The sequence below is a fragment of the Cimex lectularius genome, unplaced genomic scaffold (assembly GCF_000648675.2).
Source record: "Cimex lectularius strain Harlan isolate CLEC.00 unplaced genomic scaffold, Clec_2.1 scaffold229, whole genome shotgun sequence".
In the NCBI taxonomy this organism is placed as follows: Eukaryota; Metazoa; Arthropoda; class Insecta; order Hemiptera; family Cimicidae; genus Cimex; species Cimex lectularius.
Window position 1 is genome coordinate 188,056 of NW_019392783.1, and position 27,973 is coordinate 216,028.

A 27,973-nucleotide genomic window follows, 5' to 3' on the forward strand; every position below is an offset into this window, starting at 1 on the left:
TACATGAGATACCAAAAATTATAACATAACTTTACAGTCTCAGATAATTTCACTCCATTATCGTTACTGATATCAATACTGTCCAGCCCTACAATCAAATAATATCCAGGATTAGATATTGGAGATGAAAATAGTTTGGAACTTTAAAAATGTTGTCATTTAACACCAAATTACATTAAAATGTGCAATTTCTGACAAAATAAAAATTATTCTGATTGGAATTCATTGAAATATTTTTGCCATTTTCAGATTAAATTTCATGCATTTTGATCATGCATCGTGATTAAATTGGCTATAAACTGTCGAATCGTTTTTATTCATTTACAAATAGACTTCACTCATCAAAAATTACAATAGAATAATTTATTTTTGGCGGAGTAAGACAATTTGTCCTGATTTGGCCGATATTGCTTTAGTTGATTATCTTCAACTGATGCCCAATGTTAATGGGGGTCGATGGTCAATTAAGTCAATAAGAAAAAATAAGAATCGAAATGTACATTCTACATATTAGAGGTGACTTTTTGATTCAATAATACAGTAATTATCAATTAAGAAATCAACACAACCCAAAAATGGAAGAATATAAAACCATATACCACGGATTAAGTTTCTAGTAAAATCTCTCTGTGTCTCTCTTTTTTCTCTCTCACTCTTTCTCGCTCTTTCCTCTCTCGCTCATTTACGCTCTCAGAGAAAAAGTCGCGATTTAATCAAGCAGGGACTCTAAAAAGCGGAAATAACCAGTCCCAGAGGTGATAGATCCGCTCTTGGTGATTTACAATTTTTTCCCCTTGAGACGCTTAATGATCCCTGGGTTCTCGACATGGGGTCAATTTTCCACCCAGGGTTAAATGAGAGGTTTACTTGATGGCCTATCATTTTTCAATTTGCATAATATTGTGAAATTCTGTTGTGTTATACTATTTCTTAGACGTATAGTATTTTTCTCGGTCGTCATTCATTTGTATTCTATAAACAATTTACTGCGTCTACTTATTTAAATAGCATTTTATAATTATTTTAATTGATATAAAATAATATTATTTTTCATCTCTATTGGCCTGTTCACAGTCTTTATGATACAATTTTTAAATTTTACATGATAATTCTCAGGAATTCGTTTGTGATCACCAACTTCCCATCTCAGCCCCAGCTTTTGAATTTTCCCTCCTTTTTTTGGTGGGGGGAAGTTGGTGTCCCAGTGGATCGAAGTCACGATAGCTCAAGTGGTAGAATAGCGCCGCGTTTAGCCGAAGGTCGTGGGTTCGAATCCCGCTCGTGACACTGTCTTTTTTATCTCAATCAAAACCTTAATTAAAGATTAATTAATTGAAAAGAATTTATTTGGTCAATCGGACCATGAAACCTAATACCTGACATCAATGTTAAAATAATTACATTGGAAATTGTATTTTCTTTTAATTTTGATTTATGAAGGAAAATTATTAAACAGTAAAGAGCCGATTAGTTGGACAATAAGAAAAGGGACTTTTCAAGCCCCCATCAAGATGGCAATTAACCCGACTAAAAGGGCGTGGGCGTTCAACAAAACCAAGTCGGAAGACAACAAAAGAAGAAAAATTTGGTGTTTTTCGAGTGGTGTTGAAGCTGTTGTGAAGTGGCTGTGAAAAGCCGTGGGCGGAGGTGGTCGAGGAGGAACGAACCTCTTTTCATCAAAGGAGGCCACTAATCCCGGTGGAGAGGAGCACCAAAGATAACACTGTCCTGCGCCGGGCTGATAGAGCAGACTGCACATTCGACGGTCATCTCTTTTCATGGCGAATTATCCCAAGGTGATATCCACCGGCCACATTTATTCCACAAAGGAAAATTAACTTCTACGAACTGTTATTAATATAAATAATATCCTATCTTTTTATTGCTGCCACCTAATTTACAAAAAATATTTTGTTGAAAAACAACAAACAACACAAATTTCTAATGATAACAATTCCAAACAACATATACATATGTACTTTGACAATTGCTATTTTGTAAAATTGCATTTCTTACTGACCATTTTAATGGACAGGTTTCAGATTCTAATTGAAAATTAAATATTCAACTATTCACTCCGTTAATTGTTAAGAGATCTGATAACACTGTTTCTTTTATGCATTGATGGCCTCCTAGATGTATTACGAACGGGCGAAAATACATTTCCTAATTTTGTGTGAAAAGCGTCCAATTGTTTATACCAAAAAATGGATAAGCGATTGATTAGATATTCGTACATCGAATAATCAATCGATTTTTTTTTAACCTCACATTATAGTAACATTTTTAGACATTTTAGCCCAAGACTAATTACTGAGTGGACTATTGAAACTTGATAAGTTAGCCTAATTTTTCCTCTGTGAACTATCCCTGCTGCTAAATTGGACAGAAAGGTCAAGGAAGTCCATTCCCCCAAAAATAAGGGAAATTTTAAGGCGGTAAAAATCTCTACAATTAAATAAACCTTTTAAGTATTTCCTTTTATTTAAAACAATAAACTGACCTGGGATTATAAGAAATAACTACATAGAAACTGTATGTGTATATAAATAATTAATAGCTTAAACAAAACAACATAAACTTCTTTCATTTAATAAATAATAAACAGGATAAATATAACCACGTAGCAAATAAAAAAATCTTTCTTCAAAATAAAACGTTTTTTATTATTTTCAAAAATGAATATATGAAACGCCTTCCAATACCGTTAAATAAAAATTCTCCCTTGATACAAAAAATCTAAACACGTTTGATAATCAATAATACTTAAGCTAATTAATTCTGCCTGACCGGTAAATGACCTCAATTGACAGAAAGGTCACGGATGTTCCGGTGGTTCCTTCCCCCAAAATGAGGAAAATTTTAAGGCCGTAAAAATCTCAACAACTAAATAAACTTTTGAAGCATTTCCTTTCATTTAAAACAATAAATTTATCTGGGATCATAAAAACTACCTATTTATAAAATGTATGTACACATAAATAATTAATAGCTTAAAAAACAATATAACCTTCTTTCATTTAAAAAATAATAAACAAACTAAATATAACCACGTAGCAAATAAAAATAATCTTTCTTCAAAATAAAACGCATTTTATTATTTGCAAAAATTAATATGTGAAACTCCTTCCAATACCGTTGCATAAAAATTTTCCCTTGATAAAAAAGTTAAACTTGTTTGGTAATCAATAATACTTAAGCTAATTAATTCTACTGACCGCTAAATGACTTCAATTGACAGAAAGGTCACGTAAGTTCCTCTGGTTCCACCCCCCAATAAAATAAGGGACATTTTAAGGTGATAAAAATCTCAACAATTAAATAAACCTTTAAAGTATTTTCTTTCATTTAAAACAATAAATTTACCTGAGATCATAAAAACTAACTATTTATCAAATGTATGCGCATATAAATAATTAATAGCTTACACAAAACAATATAACCTTCTTTCATTTAAAAAATAATAAACAAACTAAATATAACCACGTAGCAAACAAAAATAATCCATCTTCAAAATAAAACGCATTTTATTATTTGCAAAAATTAATATGTGAAACTCCTTCCAATACCGTTGCATAAAAATTTTCCATTGATAAAAAAAGTTAAACTCGTTGGGTAATCAATAATACTTAAGCTAATTAATTCTACTGACCGCTAAATGACTTCAATTGACAGAAAGGTCACGTAAGTTCCTCTGGTTCCGTCCCCCAATAAAATAAGGGACATTTTAAGGTGACAAAAATCTCAACAATTAAATAAACCTTTAAAGTATTTCCTTTCATTTAAAAAAATAAATTTACCTGGGATCATCAAAACTGACTATTTATAAAATGTATGCGCATATAAATAATTCATTACACAAATGAATTAAATAAAACAACGTAATTTTTTTACATAAAAAATAATAACGAAATAAATTTAACGACGTCAGCTTAAAAAAAACTTTCTTAACAAAAAGTTTTCTGTTATTTACAAATAGCCACTGTATAAGTCGCTGAGAATGATAACATTTGAAAATGGGAAAAAGAGGGAAAATTCGAACGGTTGTAGGTTGAGATGGAAAGTTGGTGTCCGGAGGATGGAAGTCACGATAGCTCAAGTGGTAGAGCAGCGGCGTATTTAGCCGAAGGTCTTGGGTTGGAATCCCGCACGTGACATTGACCTTACAATTTTTTATCTCAACCAAGACCTTACATAGAAAGAATAATTAATTGAAAAAAGTAACTTGGACCACTAAAACGTAAATGGGTTAATTATTTAAAAAGATGAATATATGCAACGCCTTGCCCAACATAAAAAGTTTCCGGTCAATAGAAGAAACCGAACTCGTTTGATAATCAATAATACTTAAGCTAATTAATTCTGCCTGGCCGCTAAATGACCTCAATTGACAGAAAGGTCACGGAAGATCCAGTGGTTCCTTCTCTCAAAAATAAGACAGATTTTAAGGTGGTCAAAATCTCCACAGTTACATAAACCTTTAAAGTATTTCCTTTTATTTACAACAATGAATTGCACTGGGATATAATAAGCAATAACTATAAATAATTAACTATATAAATGAATTAATAAAACAACAAATTTATTTTTATAAAAAACAATAATGAAACGAAATATAACCACGACAGCTTAAAAAAAGTTCGGTGACGAAAAAGTTTTCTATTATTTAATTAATAAACTTCTTTTCATATAAAAAATAATAACACATATAACAAATAAAAAATAATTTAATTCTGCCTGACCGGCCAGTACCGATCTAATTAAGTCCCACGCACACCTGAGGAACCGAGCTAATCGTCAAAAGAGGAAATGGCGGAGCTTGACTCCAATTAAAAAGTCAATAATTTTGAATAAAGCTACAAACATTTAACTACAAACCAATAGAAATTTACTACTATGGAATTGGCTATTAAAGTTTCATGGGAACAACAAGTGACTACTAATAAATTATACGTAAATAGAGCTCCCTATCAACCCAGATTGATCCACGTCCTGAATTGAGGGTTGTTGGAATTGAGCGCTAGATGGATGTCCCATGACCAAAGATGGTTACGATACTTGGACACAGATGATTTGAATGCCGGCTTTTCAAAGTTCAAATTTATCTGTTCGACAATCGCAGACATAATCTGGTTGAGGAATAATGCCCAACTGTAGAGGATGGAATGATTATGTCCTATAGCGATCAATCTTTGTTGAAAAGATCCTGTCGGTAGACAGAAAAAATAATAACCTGCTATCACTGATTTGGCCATTACTACAAAACCAAGGCTAATAACTGAAACGTAATTGACTAAACTAAGAGCTTTATCTGTGTGATCTATAGAGTTATGACAAGCCTCCTGGGTTGATCTGGGCGTAGGTAGGCGGCACTTCTTTTATTATAGATCTATGCCCTGTTTTGGAAGTCAAGTCTCGTTTGAGGGGAGGGATCTGTGTCAGTGTTACTTTCTTTGTCTGTGATCGCCATAATACAGTGGCATAAAAAAATATACTCGCTAGCTTGTCTATGTAATGTTTATACCTGTTCTACCATTTCATCCCAATATCGCCGTTATTCAACCAGGTGCACGTGTTATTTATATCGCTTTTCAATCCAGTCTATTCAAAAAGAGGGGGAAACAGACTGAAATAGCAGACGCTTATTTTTAGGTGTCTCCTGTTATAGAAAATCGCCGGATCGATCAGCTTCTTGTAAACATGAATATTATGAGCACGTAGACCGGCGTGACTGACGAAGTCTTTTTCGACGAGGGGCCACAACGGTCACGCCCCTTCAAACAACAACTTCCGGAATTTTTCCATTAAAGTCGACGGCCTAGAAAGGAAGCCCTAACATTGACGCTTAGCCGGGCAGAATGATTCACAGAATTTTTTTATATTTGGGTGGGGTAGATATTGTGTAAATTCGATTCAAATTGGATTTTTCTCATGCATATATTGAGGTTAATAACCTAAGCATGAAGCGTTATATGTGTAGTGTATTTATGTTTTTTTTCCTTGTCGTCTCTCTCTTTGTATACCTAATTCAACAATTTTTGACTTTTCATTCACTTTACATTATGAATGAATGAATGAAGAATGGACTTCATTTACAAATAGAAAATACAACATAATAATAAATAAAAATAATAATACAGAATTCATTTCACTTTTCATTATGTCTATAGATAAAAAGGCGAGAAGAAAGTTCGTATACCTCAATTTGAAAGCATCTATATGTAGTTCTTATCAATTTTAATTTTATATAAGTACCTCTTTATTAATGCCTTCTCACTAAACTATTTTTCTTCCCTCCTTTTCTTCTCTCTCACTCTCTCTCTCTCTCTTTTCTCGCTCTCTCCCTCTATTTCGCAGTTCTCTCTCTATTTTTGGCCCCATTGCTCTCTCACTCGCTCGCAGTCTATCTCGTTCTCCTCTCTCACTTTCATTCACTCTCTCTCTCTCTCTCTCTCTCTCTCTCTCTCTCTCTCTCTTTCAGTCAATCAATCTATCTATCTATCTTTTTTAATCCATCCGTGGAATTTGTGACTGACAAATATTTTTTCAACATTGCTACTAAGTAACAATTCACTTATAAGTAGTTACGTTATGGTTTGGAGTAATTATTTGGAAATAAATCTGTATTATTTGCACAGTGCGTTGTGAGAAAAATTATGTTATCTGTACCATTAATCCTAAACAAAACCCTAACCGTGAAACAAGCACTAAGTTCCAGCACCCCTTTAAAAAATTAGCCTAGGAAGAGCCTTACATTTTTGATGGTGTGGACTACACCCCTCCTCACCTGATGAGGCACTAACGTTGACTAAACTGAAATTTTCAGGTTTTTCTCTTCACTTCCTACATAAAACATACATTTTTACCGAATTTCACATTTCTAGCTATTCGGATTATACTTTTCCAATGTCCTAACCGATCTTAGCTTAATTTGTTCTAAATACCACAAGCACATCTTAACAGGAAGCAATGATATGAGGGTGAGAAATACCGGGTGAATTGGTTCGAGTAAAGATACACATGGCCGCTTGCTGGAACTTCGTCAGCGTACTACCATGCACTCAGAATAAAGATGATACGTTAATAACAAAACAAATCCATATATAATGCAATTATTGAAATATATCGTTATTGCGTGTTCACATAAAGTTATGTAATGTTTAGTATAAAAGATAAGGTGATTGAGTATTATTCATCAGTTCAGTTCGGGATGAAAACAGTTACAGTTGCTCTCTGTTTAGTTTTAGTCTTGTTGGCTTCTGCGGAAGATCACAAAAGTTATCATGAAATCAAGCAGCATAGGACGATATACGTGACCAAGGAAGAAAAAGTTCCGTACCCGGTTAAGGTCGAAAAGGAAGAGAAGTACCCGATCCACGTCCACGTCGATCATCCAGTGCCTTACGAAGTAGAAAAGCCTGTTCCTTACACCGTTGAGAAGAAAGTCCCCGTGGAAGTCAAAGTGTACGTCCCAGAACCGTACCCCGTCGAGAAAATCGTCCGTGTTCCGGTCAAAGTCGAAGTACCTCACCCAGTGCCATACAAAGTCGAGAAACCTGTGCCCTATGAAGTTGTCAAGGAAGTCAAAGTCCCCGAATACAAAGAAGTCCCCGTCCCAGTGAATGTCTACTACGACGTCCCCAAACCTTATGACGTGCTGGTCACCTTGGAGAAAAAAGTGCCCTATTACGTCGAGAAGAAAGTACCCGTTGAAGTCAATGTCACGGTCGAGAAGCCATACAAAGTCGAAGTGCCCAAGCCTTATGAAGTGATCGTCGAGAAACCTTATCCAGTCACCGTAGAGAAAAAAGTCCCAGTTTACGTCAAAGTTCCAGAATACTACAGAGTCCACAAGCCTGTCCACGTTGAATCTCACAAAGAAGAAAAACACGGTCAAGAAGAATTTAAGAACAGTGAAAAATCACACAAAACTGACTGAAATGTATTAAATGTTTTTCGTATAAGAAATAAATATTTTTTAAAGAAATAATTTATCCTACATTTTATCGCCACCCATTTATAATAATAACGAGTTTTTGGAATTTACAATTTCTTTGAGTCTTCCGTTGACCGTACTTTTATGTGAGAGTCAGAGCAAACCAACTAACTACAAAGTCTACAAGCCCGACCACGTCGATCTCACAAATAAGAAGAAGAAGGTCAAATAGAATTTAATGAAATGTAAAAAATGTTTCCCAACTTAAAAACATAATTTTATTAAAAATATTTTCTTTAGCTATTCATTTTTTTATAAATGGGTGCCCGTGTGTGTGGGTGTAAAAAACTTTCAAAAGTCTTTTCACAAGAGCGAGCTAATTAACAAAGGTGAATCACCTTCGATATGTTTCTTAGTTACTTCGTTGAGCAATGTTTACCAAACTGCTTACCATTTTATATACATCGTTATGTAAATACTAATTCAATTTATTGTACAATTTCATACGCTGGAAACTGTAACGTTATCAAAAGCTCTGTCTGTATATTTAAAAAGTCGATAGTTCGTTGAGCAAAGCAAATAAACTGATCGAGATGCACGAAATACAATTGACCCAAGGCGCCTTTTTCTTCATCACCGTCACGCCATCACAGCACGATCTCTGTGTTGGTTTAATCTTATACCTTGGGTTTAAGAGAAAATTAATTCTGGAAATTCCTTAAAAATTTCTTTTGTATTTTTATACATTAAAACAAACATTATGTTTAGATTAATTTTATGATTGGAAAATTATGAAAATTGTAAATTTTTGTTTAATCTAAGAATGCGCAAATGTGAATTTTACTAGCACGTCAGATTTGATCTCGATTTGAAATTTGACTTGAATCCCGTTAATCAAAGGCCGTCCAATTTTGTCCTCATTTGCGGCTGGCCTGCCCCGGGTTTGACTTCAAGTACAAAGACCCCGTGAGCAGTCATGATTAAACCGCATTTAAGTTCAGAAGGGCACATCACACACATGATTAAGGGTTAATCCGGCTAAGCCCGTAGGGTGGCGTGTCCTTTGATTGTCTCAGAGGATTATCCCTCAATTTTAATATAGATTCACGCCGGGGTGGTTGCCAATTTGGGCTGAATGATGCAAATATCAATACTTACATGTCAACTTAATTATGACGGAATAAAATGACGGAAAAGTCGTAAAATTATTCTATTTCATTGATTATTGATTTGGTATGTGAAAACGAAACATATACAAAAATATAACAATTTAGACTACATTAAAATCCGATTTGTGATGTGATTTCTCCGTTTTAAACTCTTAGACACATTTCAATAAATTATTTTTTTCTCTTTTTCGCTCTGAACGTTTCAAATATGCAAAACAACATTACAGACGAGCCTCTATCAGGTCATACTTTAATAATCGAAGATGCTGAATTACTCAAGAGTGTAAACCTAAATATGCCAACGATCGCGGTTTATAGGCCACATTCAAACACCGCCGGAAGCCACTGGCCTTAGAAAACTTTGACGCTTGGGATAACCGGCCAGCATCGTAATTTATAAGAGGCTCGAGACGTTGGCACAATATTTGCTCCATAAATCAAAATTTACAATAATAATCAATACAAACGGGGATAAAGTGTATATGTTCCAAACGAATACTATCAATTATAAATAATGAGAACGACGAGACAGTGGCTCAAATAGAGGTTTTTGAAAATAAAAAGTATAAACAGGTGTTTTGCAATTGGCGGTTATTGCAGATGACATCATTACTGATTAGTAGTTTTAAAACGAACTCCACCATAAAATTTTCAACTTGCATACTTTGCTTGCATTAAAATTAATAAAAAATGCGATAAATCATATTCTCGTCTGTCCCTGCTTACAAACCTTAAGCTCTTCCGCTAATGCTTTATATTTTGATGGAACCAATTGCGACTTAACTAAATACAATCACAAATATGTAATTTTTCAAAGAAATTAGAATTCATCTTATACTGAACGTTTTACTTCCTCTTGCTATTAAGTCCCAGCTAATTAACTTAAAAACTATTAAATCAATTCCTATTGAGTATTGTATTTATGATAAAGATACCGATGTAAAAACAAAAAATACGCACTTTTCCGAAATGTTATCTCTTGCTAAAAAAAAAGGAGGGCAAATATCTGGAGCGATAGTGATGGACCCTTGGTATTCCAGCCTGGATAATCTGAAATCTATTCGTTTTCATGACTCTCCCTGCTTAAAAAACTCTGACAAGACTATCATATCAAGTGTCTCTTTGACACTGATAAATACCCTCACAAATTTTATCCAAGTACAATTTTCAAATCCATAAAAATGGGACAAATCAACATCAACTTATCCCTGACGGCATGGCTTCTGTCCCACTAAAAGCTTTATTTTTTTATCAAACCAATTATTAGATAAAAAGCAGAAAATGTGTTGTTTCCGAATTAATTAAGAAATCACAACTTCTGCTCTTTTTGGTATTCATCTTCAAGACAACACCTCGCCTCTCCCTGCTTACACCCAGACGACATGACTTCTGCCCTTGTAAACGCTTTAATTTTTTTATCAAGCCCATTTTTAGATAAAACACACAATGTGTAATTTAAAAACGAAATAAAATTTAGCGTAGAACTCCTAACCCTCTCTTGTTTGTATCCATCATCCAGTCAACATCTCGCCTCTCCATGCTGTTTTCCCTGACGGGGCAAAATTCGATCGTGGTACGGTGTAATTTTACGTTATAGTATGGGTCATTTGACAACAACAAAACAAATGTCGAAAATATTTTCGGGTCGCAAGCTTTCGCAATTTAGGACAAAATAAGAAAAGTATCTAAAAATTGGCAGAAAAAATACAGATATTCAAGTTCTCCGTGGATTACATGTTAACAACACAAATAATTTCTTAAAGTATTATGTTAAAAAAAACACTTACCCATGTTGATGAAAATATCATATTCCGAATGCGAGGGAAAAAAATCAAAATTTTGGTTGGGTGAAGGTTTACAATTCATGAAAGGAGAGAATAGTTTCGTATCTTCATTCTAGGAGAAAAGTAGGATGATCATGAAACAACTCACCTGAAACATAACGAACAGATTTTGAATTGCATGATTTACATTCAACAACAAAATTTAACAAAAATCAATTTACAATTAAGTATATTTTATCATTCAGCCTGGGAATTTCGACTAATCCTGCCAATGTAGATCATCACAGGTGAAGTGAGAGAAATTGAAATAACAGACTCAAATTGTTAAAGATTTTTCCAATCTAAAAAATTCAATTTCCCACTGATTCATTGGGTTTTTCAGTCTTTTTGAATTTAACCCCAGTTAAAATGTGTTTATCGCCTCGAGGCACAGGACCGGATGGGCCACTAATTATCACGGGGGTTTTATCTTCCGCCGGCTCCGTGCTTGGGAAAAGGGAGGCTATAATGCCCGAGATATAACTTGTCAAGTAATGTCTTTCCGGTTAGCTTTCCCTGCCCTAATACCTCGACTTCCACCTATATCTTTATTGATTATCCTCAGCTTTTAAAGCCCGGCTTCCTGGCTGCAAGCAGAGCGACGAGCATGTCCTATCGTCCGATCCGATGTGATCTCCATGATTTAAAACCAAACGAGTGAACCACCGCTGTGAACCATTAATATTCAAGGGTTTATCACCACAGATGAGATCTGCTATTTCCTTAATTTTCGAACCGCTTATCGTTTGCTCAATTCTCTTGAAAAATGGGTTAGCTTATAATATAACACTTTACGTTCCACCATAAGAAACACCAACCAATTTTTGTTCTTTTGTCCATTTGTCCCCACTTTGATACTAGAATCAATATTACATAGTTTTTATAATAAGGTAGCTTACCCAATTAATTTACTGTTTATTTTGACTCACATAAAAATGCGGTCAACGGAAAACTCAAGGAAAATATAAATTCCAAAAACTCCCTTTAGGACAAAATAATCTTATTATTATTATAAATGGGTAGCAATAAAATGCAATAAACTATTTCTTTAAAAATATTTATTTTTTATTCGAAATACAATTAAAACATTTCAGTCAGTTTTGTGTGATTTTTCATTGTATTTAAGTTCTACGTGATCGTCTTTTTCTTCTTTGTGAGATTCAACGTGGACGGGCTTGTAGACTCTGTAGTATTCTGGAACTTTGACGTAGACTGGGACTTTTTTCTCTACGGTGACTGGATAAGGTTTTTCGACGATCACTTCATAAGGCTTGGGCACTTCGACTTTGTATGGCTTCTCGACCGGGACTTTGACTTCAACGGGTACTTTCTTCTCGACGTAATAGGGCACTTTTTTCTCGACGGTGACCGGCACGTCATAAGGTTTGGGGACGTCGTAGTAGACTTTCACTGGTACGGGGACTTCTTTGTACTCGGGAACTTTGACCTCCTTGACTACTTCATAGGGCACTGGTTTCTCGACTTTGTAAGGCACTGGGTGAGGTACTTCGACTTTGACCGGAACACGGACGATTTTCTCGACGGGGTACGGTTCTGGGACGTACACTTTGACTTCCACGGGGACTTTCTTCTCAACGGTGTAAGGAACAGGCTTTTCTACTTCGTAAGGCACTGGATGATCGACGTGGACGTGGACCGGGTACTTCTCTTCCTTTTCGACCTTGACCGGGTACGGAACTTTTTCTTCCTTGGTCACGTATATCGTCCTATGCTGCTTGATTTCATGATAGCTTTTGTGATCTTCCGCAGAAGCCAACAAGACTAAAGCTAAAGAGAAAGCAACTGTAACCGACTTCATCTCGATCTGGACTGATACACCGTACAAAATCCCCTTAGCTTTTATATTACAGATTACATCATTTTTGCTCATTCCACTGTGCAAACATAACATTTATTTCAGGTATTTGTGATATATAAGATTTTTTACAACTGTTGTAATAGTTTTTTATCAAATTTAAGTAACTATTTATTTTGAATTGTTGAATTTTTGTCGAAATACAATAATAAATAAAATAAAGTCGAAAAAGAACGTTTCCTTAAATTTTTATGTGCAATGATTTCATTATAGTTCATATTTTTATATCATATCATCTACATGTATTAGTCTATTATTTTACCTATTTTTTAATTGAAATTAATATAAAAGAAGTTAGAAAGTTAATTATTTCAGTTAATTTTTCACGTCTGAAATTTGAGCAAATTCAAGAGGTGTAACTTAACAAGATTATAAGCAAAAATACTTTATAGGTTTATATCATTTTTCGGATTTTGTGTGTGAGAGAGTCTCAGAATATAATGAGAAGGCGAGATCAATATGGCACAAGTGCGTTTGAGCACCTCCTTTTCCATATCGGGCATTGGCAACTTCTCACATGAATAACCGAAAGGCCGGTGTCGGTGGTTCACTTCCGGCCACTAAGATCAGCCTTTTACTATGTCCCTTCGCCTGTGGAAAAGCTGTTCGACACAAGCCGGTTTTTATTGGGTCATTACGAACAGGCATTACAGGGTTGGAACAACCCCGACCGCCTCTAAACAAACATCCACCCCCCGGCCCAATCATATAACCCGAGAACGGCATGGGGCGAATCCCTTCGAATTATTAATTTCTCCACGTGTTTTCCGAAACGAGACCAAATAACAGATATAACAACGGTTTGGGGTCTTAATTACTACAACTGAACAGCGGAGGATTTTATCCAATACGGATATACAAACCGACCAATTCAATCACCTACCCAATGTGCACATATAACGGAATTCGTAAGACTTTTTCGATAAAGAACCTTTAGTTTTTTCGCTATTATTAAAGTTTTGTTCCATTAGTTCAGAAAAAATCGTAAAAACAGAATGATTGTGATATTTTTTCTTAACACAATATTTTGCAAGTTTAATTTCATGACACTTCTATATATCAAGGTTCTCAATGTATTTTTTTCAAACAATGAAAAAAAAACGATTGCATATTTCACTTAAAACATTGTTAATTCAATAGTATGTGCAGTGGAACAGAGTTGAGAAAATTGAATGCAAATAAGTGTGACGTAACATTGCTCGTTTCCTCAGATGTAGAGATTAAGTGTTGAAATGAATTAGGTAATTTGATAATATAAAGGAACGCTGGTAAGCATGGTGTACCAGTTGAGTCCGAGATGAAGACGGTTACAGTTGCTTTCTCTTTAGCTTTAGTCTTGTTGGCTTCGGCAGAGGATCACAAGAGTTACCATGAAATCAAGCAGCATAGGACGATATACGTGACCAAGGAGGAAAAAGTTCCGTACCCGGTCAAGGTCGAAAAGGAAGAGAAGTACCCGGTCCACGTCCACGTCGATCATCCAGTGCCTTACGAAGTAGAAAAGCCTGTTCCTTACACCGTTGAGAAGAAAGTCCCCGTGGAAGTCAAAGTGTACGTCCCAGANATCACTTCATAAGGCTTGGGCACTTCGACTTTGTATGGCTTCTCGACCGGGACTTTGACTTCAACGGGTACTTTCTTCTCGACGTAATAGGGCACTTTTTTCTCGACGGTGACCGGCACGTCATAAGGTTTGGGGACGTCGTAGTAGACTTTCACTGGTACGGGGACTTCTTTGTACTCGGGAACTTTGACCTCCTTGACTACTTCATAGGGCACTGGTTTCTCGACTTTGTAAGGCACTGGGTGAGGTACTTCGACTTTGACCGGAACACGGACGATTTTCTCGACGGGGTACGGTTCTGGGACGTACACTTTGACTTCCACGGGGACTTTCTTCTCAACGGTGTAAGGAACAGGCTTTTCTACTTCGTAAGGCACTGGATGATCGACGTGGACGTGGACCGGGTACTTCTCTTCCTTTTCGACCTTGACCGGGTACGGAACTTTTTCTTCCTTGGTCACGTATATCGTCCTATGCTGCTTGATTTCATGATAGCTTTTGTGATCTTCCGCAGAAGCCAACAAGACTAAGGCTAAAGAGAGAGCAACTGTAACGGTTTTCATCTCGAACTGAACTGATGAATAAGGCTCAACGACTATATCTTTTATACTAAATATTACATAACTTTTTTGCTAATCCATTGTGTGAAAAGAACGATTTATTAAAAAAACTTATGTCATATGTAGGGTTTTCATTATTAGTGCAATTATCCAAACCAGTCAAACAGAAAAACAACAGTATCTCCCGCTGACAACGGCAAACACAAAAAGGATTTAAAAAATAAAATTAAACACAGTAGTAGCACAGGACAAACGTCTAAGACAAAAGAAATGCAAACAAAAAACCTAAACAAAGACTTTAAACGCTTCAAATTCAAAACAGCCAGAAATTATCGTTAGAGATAGAGATAGATAGAGAGAGAGAGAGAGAGAGAGAGAGAGAAAGAGAGAGAGAGACAGAGAGGAGCTAGAGTGAGTGGGTGAAACAGAAATTAGAAAGAGAGAAGAGAGAGAGAGAGAGAGAGAGAGAGAGAGAGAGAGAGAGAGAGAGAAGAGTGCACAAAGTAGCTTATTCCTGTATAAAAAAATACATACGTAAAACACCTAAATGTTTTTAAAACCCAAAAAATGATTATCAAGAAACAAAAAACCGGGATTAGCATAGCTTGCTTTTGTACCTGGCCATAAATTTGACTTTATCGAAATGTCAATAAAGAACAAACAAAAAATTAATAATTTATATTAAATTAATAAATATTGACACAATAGCCCATTTACTCGCAAATGATGGCCTATCCTTAGTGATTAGAAAGGTAAGTGGTCCACATTTGCATTAAGGTTAATATTAGTTTAAGCACAAAATATATAATTTTAAAAATAGCACTTTTTTAAATTTCAATAGAAACAATTGTAGCAATTTTATTTTTTAAGACAAATAGCATACATACAGTATTAATTAATTTTGTATGATGGAGAGGAAGCAAAACTGCCAAGTATATACAATTTATATTTTTTTTAAACTGGATGTAGTTGTTATCATACAAAACCAACAATATCTTTAATTATTTAAATTTTATCGAACCTAGACACGTAATTCATAGAAATATAGCAGTAGTGTGAGAGAGTGGTAATAGGAGTTGATGATGGGTATTGGTCTCCGAGTCGGTAAACTCATGTTGAACCGACAGTTCCTCACTGAGGATGGCGCAATGTCGACACGCGTTTGAATAACTCAAAAAACACGCGAATGGAGACAGACCCATTATGTAACCGTTTACCGGTTCAACATGATGTAGACGATTAAAGAGCTAAAGTAATAAAACGTGCATTTATTAAATTGTACATAAAACTGCATTTACGACCACAGACGACAAAAAGCATCCGTGAAAACCTAGCCACATATACAAAAATGGAAACATAGCAATAACTCTCTTATATAAAGAAATAATCAAAGCTATGCTAACATCAATTGAATGATTTAAATGGCAATACAAATAAAGAGTCAAAAACAACAAAATATTACAGTGACCAACTTCATAAGCCAAAAACTCATAAATCCAACAAAAATAAAAATAAAAATTCCAACTAACATAAAAGTTTATTTCTCACGCACAACATGAATGACCTAAGTAAACAACCCAAACATTTAAGTGGATGTGGGACAAATGTAATATGAGTCTGACAGATCAAAATTACGTGGATATGCGAACCAAATTGGCCGAAAATTACCGCTTAATCACCTCGTAGAGCTCGAGAATAAATTTATTTACCAAATAAATCAAAATTATGAGTATAATTTTATCCAACAGTGGTAAACAAAGTAAATTTTACCTGGATAATAAATTATAACGTATCAATTAATCACATTATTTATATTTTCACAAATATTGTAAAATGAGTAATTTAAAAAAAACAGCAATTATGCCTACAGTATATTTTAAGAAAGGCTTATAGCATTATTATGTCCATAATATAAGTCAATGAATATATTCAGGGATAAGCTAAGCTGGAGTTTCAAAGTTAATAAATATCGATTTGAGGTGGCGTGAAATGAACTAGGTCGACTCAATTAATGTTTCTTGCACTGGGGAAATTGTAAGCCTAATCGAAAAATAATTATAAAATTAGAAGAAAATTTGTTAGTTATGAGAGAAGAACGCAGTTTTACATAATTCAAATAATTGAGTAATTTAAATTAGGGTAGATAAGAAAAATATGTATATCTGAAAGTGTTTTTAACTTTTCCACTTCTTTTTCTTCTGCTCGGTTTTAAAATGGATTTATTGCATTTTCTGAGCTAATATCTTTTAACAACCTATTATTACGTCATATTGTGTTAATTTTTTCGGCCTGATTCTCTTATGTTGCAGGAAGATGTTCGTATTGCTCTAATATTCTCCAAGTTGAATGCATGGCTGCCTCTCGTTAATTAGATAAAATTGTGTTGAATGGATTTTTCAGTAAAAAATAAAATAAAATCGTTAAAATATTAAACAACAACAAAGGCTAGTCATAGTCATTGAAAAATTGCAAAAAAGGGAAAATTCGAACGGTTGTAGGTTGAGATTGAGAGTTGGTGTTCGAGTGAATCGAAGTCACGATAGCTCAAGTGGTAGAGCAGCGGCGTATTTAACCGAAGGTCATGGGTTCGAATCCCGCTCGTGACATTTTATCTGACTTTTTTATCTCAACCAATACCTTACATAAAGATTAATTAATTGCTAGTCATAGATTTGAACATTCAACTTAGTCGTAATTTAACGAAACAGAACAATTCGTATCGTTTTTATCCTAATATTATATAAAATAATATTTTAGCCATAAATTATTAAAAAGTAATAAAAACTAAGATTTGTAAATATTTTTTTCCCGTGAGAATATTTTTTATTTAAATTAAAATTACCAAAACTAATCAATGTTGGTTATTATAGCAATAATTTATATATTTACCAAGTTAACTTGTAATAAATTAAAATGAATTGTTGCAATGGAATAGGAATACGGTAATTTTAAAATAATAAAACTTTAAATTTATTTAAATTAGCTTATTCAACGCGTATCAAGTGCACTGTAGATACGCGGCTCTAGGGGAACATGACTCGTTGAAGATCCTAAACCGGTTAAGGATAGGCCATGCCAGGCTGACACACTTTTGGCCCAAGCCCGCGTATGGGTCCGCCATGCAGAGCAAGGTTGTTCGATGTTCCCGGCTAATTAAGGAGTGCAATTCCTTGGTTCCATACAGAAAGCGCGAAGGAATGCCACCCGATATGAGAATTGGACTTGAGCAAGGAGGTGAGTATTTAAGCCGCCTATACCGATTGTTCGAGTAAACAGGGTTGTTTTATTGAATATAATAATGATAGTTTTGTGTTCAGAGTGTTAAAAATGAATGTATTCATTAGCGAGAATGGGTAGGGTTAGAGTGCCAATGGCTGAATATTGAATACCCCATCGATCTTCAAATGGCAATATGGGAGTGATCGAGGAATATCAAATATACCACCACCCAAGATGAGTGAATGGTATGTAAATAAGAACAAATGAATGTAAGAACGAGAGAGAGAGAGAGAGAGAGAGAGAGAGAGAGAGAGAGAGGAGAGAGAGAGTGAATTGGTTTGGATTTAGGTACTGATTGAGTTGGGTTCTGAATTGACTTAGCTTTTGACAGCACTCGGAGCCCAACCGCAGTGGCCGGACGGATATGTCCGAGTTTGACGTGGACTACCAACACGCGAGGTTGTTGATTTTCAACCCAAGCCGGTAATTTATGGTAAATTAAAAAAGCTGAAATCGCCCTTGGACTGTGAGCTTTCAGCTTGAATAAATCCAAATCCAAAATCTTTCAACTGACTTATGAAAAGGTAGAATAATGAGAATAATGTATTGTGTTAGAAAGAAATGCAGGATAAATTATAAATACGATAAGTAAAAATAACAATGTATGGTAATTACTGACCGTTAGTCGATGATTATTCAGAAATCGTGAGATGCGGTCTGGCGTGATATAGGTTTCAGAAAAACATTTTCTTTATCGTGCCAACGTTTCGATCTTTATTGAGATTATCTTCAGGGCCTGGGATTTACAAACGTTTACATTGAAGAAAATGTTTTCTGAAATCTACATCACACCAATCCGCATCCTACGTTTTCTGAATAATCAAAAATAACAACATTGTTTAACACGTTAGATGTATCAACCTCTTTTCAGTCACTGGAGGAAAAAATTCAGTTGTTATCTGCTATCCTTTCGACCTCGATTACGTAATCAAGAAGGCAAATAATCTTAAAGATGCCTACAAATAAGCATATATGTTTTTAATAACAATAAAGTGTTTAATAAAAACCAATTAGGGGGCGTCGGTGGCAAATCAACTAATTACAATCTAAATAATAATTCATAAGGGGGACGTCGGTGGCCGCAACGGTTTAGGCGTTGACACGGCGCTCATCACTATAAGGTAAAGGTCCCGGGTTCGAATCCAGCGGCCCTGCATTCGAACTCGACATAGATACAAACGGGCTTGTTTCAAAAACACCGTCACCCCGAGGGATGATATACCTCTACTGTTGCGAACCCTCGTAAAAAAAATAAATAAATAAATAAAAAACAATGTTGTTTTTAATAAAAATAACAAAAGGCTTCAAATTTCTTTTGAACATAGGATCACCCAACTTTGCTTAGGTTTGTAACCATAATAATATTAAAAAAGAAACTCTTCCAGTATTGATTTCTTCTTTTGGTTATTGGTTGAAATAGCCAGTGATGGGAATTTGCATAAACCGCACAACCATCTTTTTTCATTTTTTATTAATTATTCATTTCGAGATCAATAGTAGTTACTCCCCGGTAAAGTTCTAAAAAGCTCGGTACACACTCCAATAAAATTATTATTGCGAAGAAGCAAAAACACATGGTCAATTATTTTAGCAAAAAATGCATATCGTTTCGTTAATAAAAATCGGTCAGGTTTTGAACTTCGAAAAGCTTAATACTTTTCGAATTATAGACCAATTTTGAGCGGAAAACTATCTATTCCAAAGATATTTTGACACGAAAAAATAATAGTCCCTAAATATTCTTAAGATAAGCGTGTTGAATTATTGTACTAAAACAAGTTTTATTTATCATTTAAATATTGGGTATATTATTGGGTAGCAATAAAATAATAAAATTATGTTTTTAATATATATATTTTATATCGACAAAAGTATGTACATTTCAGTCAAATTTGTGAGATTTTTCACTGTGCTTAAGTTCTACGTGACCCTCTTTCTCTTCTTTGTGAGATTCGACGTGGACGGGTTTGTAGACTTTGTAGTACTCTGGAACTTTGACGTAGACTGGGACTTTTTTCTCTACAATTTGAGAAGAACCTTTCCTGTTCACGGATATGATTAATCTAAATCTATCTTTACAAGTGTAAAAGGAATAGTGAACAGGGAAGGGTTTATTGCTTACAAACATTCTCCGAATCTGTACAGACGCAACATCATATGTCGCTGAACTAAGGGTTTTGTGCAGGCGTAACTTATATATATATATTTTTTTTTTTTTTTTATTCAAAATAATACAACGTATTTCTGATTTCAAGTCATCTGTAAGGAATCCATCAAATAGAAAAGGAGTATTCTCGAAATAGGTTCACCTTTCTTATGCAAAATTGGCTGAAAGCCTATAATTCTAAGCAAGAAGAAACATGTAGATTAAAAGATTTCTGTTTTCACCTTTTTTTTTCAAACACTGAAGTTTCAAGTTTAATTCCATTCAACCAAAATGGTTCATTACGAAAAGATTAAGCCTGTTTTACTTTATAGTTAAAATATAATCCAAAGGCAACGTATAAAATCATGAACAAAAAATTCCAAAAAATGTACGATGTGTACGACGATATTCCAAAAAAATTAATTCGCATTGTAATAACAAATGTTATTAATTTAAGGAAAAACAGAATCTGTTTAGTACAAACGGTTTTAACATTTGTGATTCAGTTTTCCAGTAACATTAACTTGGCAAAAATGATTGCTTAACGAATTAGATTGCTTGAATGTACCCTCTCGACATTTTATCGACGTCAAAAATGAAATAGAACAATCGAATTTATAGAAGAAATGTTTTCTTGATTGTATCACATATTATAATATATATTTAAGCCCCGACTTATTGAAACTTTGTCCATCAATGGCTTGTTGTACGGATAATAAACGGAAGTCGTTAGCCGAGGGAAAGCGTCATTTCCCCAGTTTCTCGTCAGGTCAAACATAAACGCTCCCTTTTCGCTGATGGCGGCTCGTTTATTCCTATCTCGGCCCCGGGGGCGGATCGATTTTTTTCATAAACGGGCGGGTGGCCGATTGAACATCGCCTTTACACATAATACGAACTTGACACGGGAGAAACTGAAAAAATTAATATCCAACAGCACATCAAAGTAGAAAAACTTAACATTTATTTAAAAGAAAATAATATTAATAAAAAAAGGTTCAAGCACACATCAGCATTATAATAAACGAATCAGCAGATACTGAACCTAAAGTAGCAGTTGTGTTTGTAGCATGTCTGCCAAGAAGAGTCAACATCTTTGGGAAGAACAATGACAAGGAACGACGAAAGGATCTCATACAAAAAAATTCTCAACAATAACCTAGTAGAGGAGAAACTACATTTAAGGTAAGCCACAAAACAACGATGGTTCTTAGTGGACAGGGACGAAATCACGATTACCTCTACAGATTTAAAATAAATGAAGACCCTTTACGCTCGAGCGCTCAGGAGCAACTGAAGTCGTGGGAAAATATCTTATTTTATTGTATCAACCACTCAGAGAGGTGTCACCGAGGGGAGACGAGTGGTCGGTTGAGCCTCTCACGCTGCTGATTATTTACACCAATTTTTATGTTTTGCGACATACTTTAGTTTGAATTTATTAAACTAGCACCACAAAGCGCATTTATCATTTATCTAATAAATTCAGTTAAAAATAACTTAATATTAATAATTATTTATACAAATAATCAATTTATTACTGTTATCATTACCTACCATGAACATTAAGAAAAGGAAGTTGTATTTAAATGTCAATGTATCTAATACAATATAAGATGAATACAACGAAACCTAAAATTATTTGTCATAACAAGCAAATAGCCAGTAGAAAAGTGGCAATATTTTTGTGTTTTTGTAAGTTATTCAAAACGATTTTTTTTCCCAATATGCATGTGAGGGGTGGTTGTAGCTCACCCACACACACTCTTACTTTGTTTTCCTTCACTCACTCTGTTCTCACTCTTACTCTCTCTTTCTCTCTCTCACTCACTCTCTCTCTCAGTCTTCCCTCCATTTTTTCCCTCTGCTTCTGTCTTCCCATTTTCTTTCTCTCTCTATCTTTCTTTCTCTGTCTCTCTGTTTGTTGCTTCCCTCTCTCTTTCTCTCTCCGTCTCTGTCTCTTCTCTCTCTCTCACTCTCTCTCTCTCTCTCACTCTCTCTCTCTCTCACTCTCTCTCTCTCTCTCTCTCTGTTTCTGTCTTCCCTCTCTTTTTTTCACGCTGTTTCTGTCTTGTCTCTCTCTATCTATCTCTGTTACTGTCTTCTCACTTTCTCTCTCTATCTCCTTGTTTTTGTCTCTTCTCTGTATCTCTCTCCTTGTTTTTCTCTCTTATATCTCTCTCGCTCTCTGTCTTTCTCTATCTCTCTGTTTGTTGCTGTTTTTTCTTTCTCTATCCGTCTCTGTTTCTTTCTCTTCTCTTTGTTTTTATCTCTTATACTCTCCCTCAATCTCACTCTTTTCCTCTGTCTCTCTGTTTGTTTCTGTGTCTTCTCCCTCTTTCTCTCTGTTTGTTTCTGTCTCTTCTCTCTCTTTCTCTCTCTCGCTCTTTCTGTTTCTGAGTTTTCACCCTCTATCTCACTCTTAGAGACTTTTTCACACTTTCTTTCTCTCTGCTTCTGTCTTCTAACTCACTCTCTCTCCTCCTCTTTCTTTCTCTGTCACTATATTTTTTTCTTGCACAAGATGTAATTTGTTTTCAGTGATAGTCGTAACGACCACTTTTCTACTCACAAATATTCTTTACCACGGAGGGTCGTGATGAAAAAGCAAATTTTTATGTTGCAACACTGTTCCTTGACAATCATGAGGATGACTGTAAGCGGGCCCTCATAGAAATTTGAAATCGTCTGTGAAAAACTTAACTATGTCGACATTTAGACATGTTAAAAACAGTTTTCCCTATTAATTCGAAAACTACTTTCAAGACTGGCGTCCTGTGAAGCTTCATTTCATGAGAGCTCTTCTGATATTCTCCTGAAGCCAAAAGAGCTAAAGCTAAAGAGAAACTACTTTAACTGTATTCACCTCTATCTAAACTGACGAATGTTCAACCACATTATGTTTTATACAAAACATTACATGAATTAGTGTCATCTAACAATAACGGTTTATATTGATTTTTTAACAGCCAGCGTAATTTCCTTTAGCTACTCAGGTACAACTAAACTCCAATTAGCAGTAATGACTGTCAATAAGAAAACGGCGTGCCATTTAACTAGATTCAAGTTTACATGATTGAAAAAAATATGCTACAATATAAAAATATAAAATTGATTTGAACAAGCCGAAATTTTCCTGGTATAAAAAAAATTGTTTAAACAAATCCTCTTCCAATCCGAAATCCGAGATCTTGGTTTTTGTTTTCATAGAAAATTTCTTGAAGCTTATTGTTTTAATAACCTTGTAATTATTATCATACTTTAAATTGATTAAAAAGATGATTGATACGATTGATGGTTTTTCACTGTGTTCATTAAAACATTACACGAAATGGTATTTAAATTAGCATCACCAATCGGCTAATGCTCACCTCATCCTCGCAAAAAAGGCGTTATTTGGATGTAAAAACTGGAAAGATAATCCTGAAATAGGATTTTAAAAATAACCAACATGTTATCCCCCAAGTATGTTTATGAGGAAAAGCAGATTTATGGCAGTCCGTTGATTTTCGGGCGTTAAACCTAAGCGGGTGAAGTGTAGAAGGGCAAAATTAATTAAAAAACTTTAATTATGGTTGCTCAGAGCATAAGAGGTTTGATAAGGCGTGTTTCCATCATGGTATATTATGGTAATTTACGGGGTAATACGTGTTGATAACAACCCTTTTTTCCCACCTCATTAAACAATAGCATTTGTCGTATCAGAATAAAATTTGGTGGTTAATGGTCCATGCAATCGTGTCATCCGTCATTGCCTCAATACACTTACTTTGTCCAAATACTCTCAATTTCATACTAAATCAAAGTAATCATCTCAATCAAGTAATCAGCTCCCACCCACAGTCCGTCACTTTTTCTCTCTCACTCTCAATCTCTCTCTTTCTATCGCTTTACCTCTCACTCTCTGTCTTTCTTACTCACTCTGCATTTCTGCCTCTTACTTTCACTCTCACTCGCTCTCTTCCACTTACACTCACTCTCTCACCCCTTCTCTCCCTTTTTCTCACTCTCTCGCTCTCACTCACTCACTCACTCGTTCTATCTCTCTCACTCTCTCTCTCTCGCTCTCTCTCTCTCTCTCTCTCTCTTCTATCGATTCTCACTCGCAGTATATCAATTTCTCACTATCTCACTCTCAATCTCCCTCGCTTTATATGTCACTCTCTGTCTCTCTCACTCTCTATATCAATCTCCTGCTTTCACTCTCTCCCACTTACTCACTCTCTCTCTCTCTCCCCCATTTTCTCACATTCTCCCTCCCTCTCTCGCTCCCTTTCTTCCTCTTCCTCTATCCTCTCCTTGTCTTCTATATGACTTATTTTATATTTTTCTTGCTTTGTAATTGACAGATTTTTCTGTATATAGTTTTTAGTATTTGTTTTTTTACTAGAATTCGTCGAATTTGATTACATAATTTAATATAAAAAGGAAATTATGCATTCTTGTTGATTTACATGACGTTGTAAATTTGTTAACAATTCAGTTTTATCGTCTTCATCATGGATGGTCTGGAATATTTCAACACCAACACTGCGATTTTTGTTGAAGATTGTTCTCCCGTTTTTGCTCCGCCACTGAACCGACCAATGTATCTTTAACACATCAGATTGATGAGACTTATGACACATCTAGGAGCGTAAGGTATAGAAACGTTGCGATGCAACGGTTTTTGCCACAATGACAAAATCGATGAGAGATAATGATGTATGGGGAGCGTTACGGAGCGGACCCAATTAGCTACGGCCAAGTGACACCCTTTAAATAAAGTAACAACCCATATATAAACATGAAATTGGACAAAGGCAAAAATTCCCGGCCGCTAATTATTTTTCTTTTTTCATAAAGCAATGTATTCGCTCAACTATTTATTTATTTGTTTCTAGTTCAAAGAAAACAGGAAAACAACGACAAAGAGTTTTTCCAAAAGTAAAATACGGTGGTAATCATAATTATTTGTAAATTTAATTATTGTTTTATTATTTACTGTTAACTAAGTGTGATAGTACGCAAGTATTTAAAGGTACAATTAGTTGAAACAAACTTTGGCAAATCTAGTAAATTGGGCTTTAAAAATAAGTTCTGTTCTGGAAAAATCCTGTATTGAATTTACTTAATATTACTTTATTAAATGGAATGTAAAAGAAGAAAAACTCTCCCTCACACTTTCACTCTCCTTCTCTCTCTCTCTCTCTCCCTCACACTCTCACTCTCTCTCTCTCTCTCTCTCTCTCTCTCTCTCTCTCGGAAACTGACTTTTTTATCTCAACTAAAAACCTTAATTAATTTAATGATATTAATTGACCAAGCGGATCACGAAAACTAGTGAATTTAATAAGTATATCTTCCATTAAACTTGTAATGAGCAGGAGGGGAGGTCCCGGGAAAATCGACAACCCTGGATAATGGAATGTATTTTTTTAATGTATAATTAAGAAGACACGGGGGACATATATTATTTTGATATGTATCGGACTTAACGAACGTGTTTAATGTAAACTAACCGGTGTGATTTTCATTGAAACGAGAGAAAAGTTGGTGTTCTCATATACACCTGCATACATAGTATTCTTATACGGAAATCCGGGCCCAGATAATTGCATTTCCGGATAATGGACGTTTTACTGTATTATGAGATTGGTATTTGAATTAGATTACCACTCTGTGTATTGACAAAAAATTATGTAATTTTTATTATAAAAGCCAGGCGGTAGAGTATTGTTCATCAGTTCAGTTCGAGATGAAAACAGTTGCAGTTTTTCTCTCATTAGCTTTGGTCCTGTTGGCTTCGGCGGAAAGTCACAAGAGCTACCATGAAATCAATCAGCATAGGACGATATACGTGACCAAGGAGGAAAAAGTTCCGTACCCGGTTAAGGTCGAAAAGGAAGAGAAGTACCCGGTCCACGTCCACGTCGATCATCCAGTGCCTTATGAAGTAGAAAAGCCTGTTCCTTACACCATTGAGAAGAAAGTCCCAGTCGAAGTCAAAGTGTACGTCCCAGAACCGTGCCCTGTCGAGAAAATCGTCCGTGTCCGGTCAAAGTCGAAGTACCTCACCCAGTGCCGTCGAGAAACCAGTGCCCTATGAAGTTGTCAAGGAGGTCAAAGTCCCCGAGTACAAAGAAGTCCCTGTACCAGTGAAAGTCTACTATGACGTCCCCAAACCTTATGACGTGCCGGTCACCGTCGAGAAAAAAGTGCCCTATTACGTCGAGAAGAAAGTACCCGTTGAAGTCAAAGTCCCGGTCGAGAAGCCATACAAAGTCTAAGTGCCCAAACCTTATGAAGTGATCGTCGAAAAACCTTATCCGGTCACCATAGAGAAGAAAGTCCCAGTCTACGTCAAAGTACCAGAATACTACAAAGTCTACAAGCCCGTCCACGTCGAATCTCACAAAGAAGAGAATGACGGCCACGTAGAACTTAAGAACAGTGAAAAATCCCACAAATTTGACTGAAAGGTACATACTTTTGTCGATATAAAATATATATATTAAAAACATACTTTTCTTATTTTATTGCTACCCAATATTTAAATGATAAATTAACTTATTTTAATACTTTTTTTAATTTATACTTTTAATCTAAATCCTTGGTCGAGATGAAAAACAAGCGTCGGGAGAGTTACGTCAAAGTCTACAAGCCTATTCCTGCTGAATATCACAAAAAAAAAAAAAAAAAAAAAAAAAAAAAGACGCCACGTAGAATTTAAGCACAGTCAAAAATGACAGAAATCTGATTGAAATGTATAAAATTAGGTTAAATTTTTATGCTTCATTTTCTTGCAACGTATTATTAATGTGTTGTTTTTTGTTTTTTAATAAAAAGTAGATTAAATACATTTCATCTAATTAGTAAATGTCAGTCATGTATGAATCTCGGAGAAAAGTATGCGATGCAAACATCTTGCATCATAAGAGAATCACGCCGATGAAATTGAATAATCTGACGTAATATGAACGTGTAGAAAGATATTTGCTCAGAAAATGTAATGAGGAGATAGAAAAAAAAAACTAGAAATATAACAGAAACTAGCTAATTTTAGTAGTTTTTCTCAAATGGAAAATATTTTTTTAATTTTTTTATAGGTTTCACTTTGTCCTATTAACCAATGTAATTTCTTTAATTTTTTATGCAAAATATAGTTGTAAAATTAGTTCCTCGAGCAATATTCGAGCCCACCCTATCCGGCTGAAGTCGACTCGAGTCCTTCTCCTGGCCCTAATTTTTCAACAATACTATACATGAAAAATACAATATATAATCGATTAAATTGTTATTAATAATATTATTCATTTTTGAGATATGGTTAGAATTTCATCTGTGTAAACAATATTAATTGCGTCTGTTTAGTTCATTGTAGCGTGAAATGAAATCGATATTTGCTTACTTTGAAACACCAGCATAACTTATACCTGGATATTTTCTTTGACAATACAAACGCATATATGTAAAAACATTCATAAAAATTTCGCATAGATTTTTTTATTTCACTCATTCGGCCATTTTTTTTTTTTTTTATAAAATCAATGTGGGGGATGTTTAGTTTTTTATTTCCATTATTATTTGTAAAAATCCTTTGTGTGCTATTTAGGAGTGTCTAATAAATTATTCTTGTAG

General features: G+C 34.9%; 2 protein-coding genes and 1 pseudogene across 2 annotated transcripts; 2 read left to right on the top strand and 1 right to left on the bottom strand.

The window, feature by feature from the left end:
- The first annotated feature begins 7,209 nt into the window (after positions 1-7,209).
- Positions 7,210-7,939, top strand: LOC106669516 (MAGE-like protein 2). Its single transcript, XM_014399044.2, has one exon. It carries the CDS (start codon positions 7,211-7,213, stop codon positions 7,937-7,939), a length of 729 nt encoding a protein of 242 aa, XP_014254530.1. The 5' UTR covers position 7,210.
- Positions 7,940-11,476: 3,537 nt separating this feature from the next.
- On the bottom strand, positions 11,477-14,931 carry LOC112127221 (titin-like). Its single transcript, XM_024227803.1, has 3 exons — positions 14,321-14,931; positions 12,031-12,823; positions 11,477-11,686 (listed from the first exon to the last, which is right to left on the bottom strand). The coding sequence occupies exons 1-3, from the start codon at positions 14,929-14,931 to the stop codon at positions 11,477-11,479; spliced, it is 1,614 nt and encodes a 537-aa protein (XP_024083571.1).
- An 11,135-nt stretch (positions 14,932-26,066) lies between these two features.
- LOC106669517 lies at positions 26,067-26,811 on the top strand (annotated as a pseudogene).
- The last annotated feature ends 1,162 nt before the right edge of the window (positions 26,812-27,973 follow it).

Bases quoted from the DNA above. Each gene is read 5' to 3' on its own strand.
- LOC106669516 (XM_014399044.2), top strand. From the start codon at position 7,211: ATGAAAACAGTTACAGTTGCTCTCTGTTTAGTTTTAGTCTTGTTGGCT.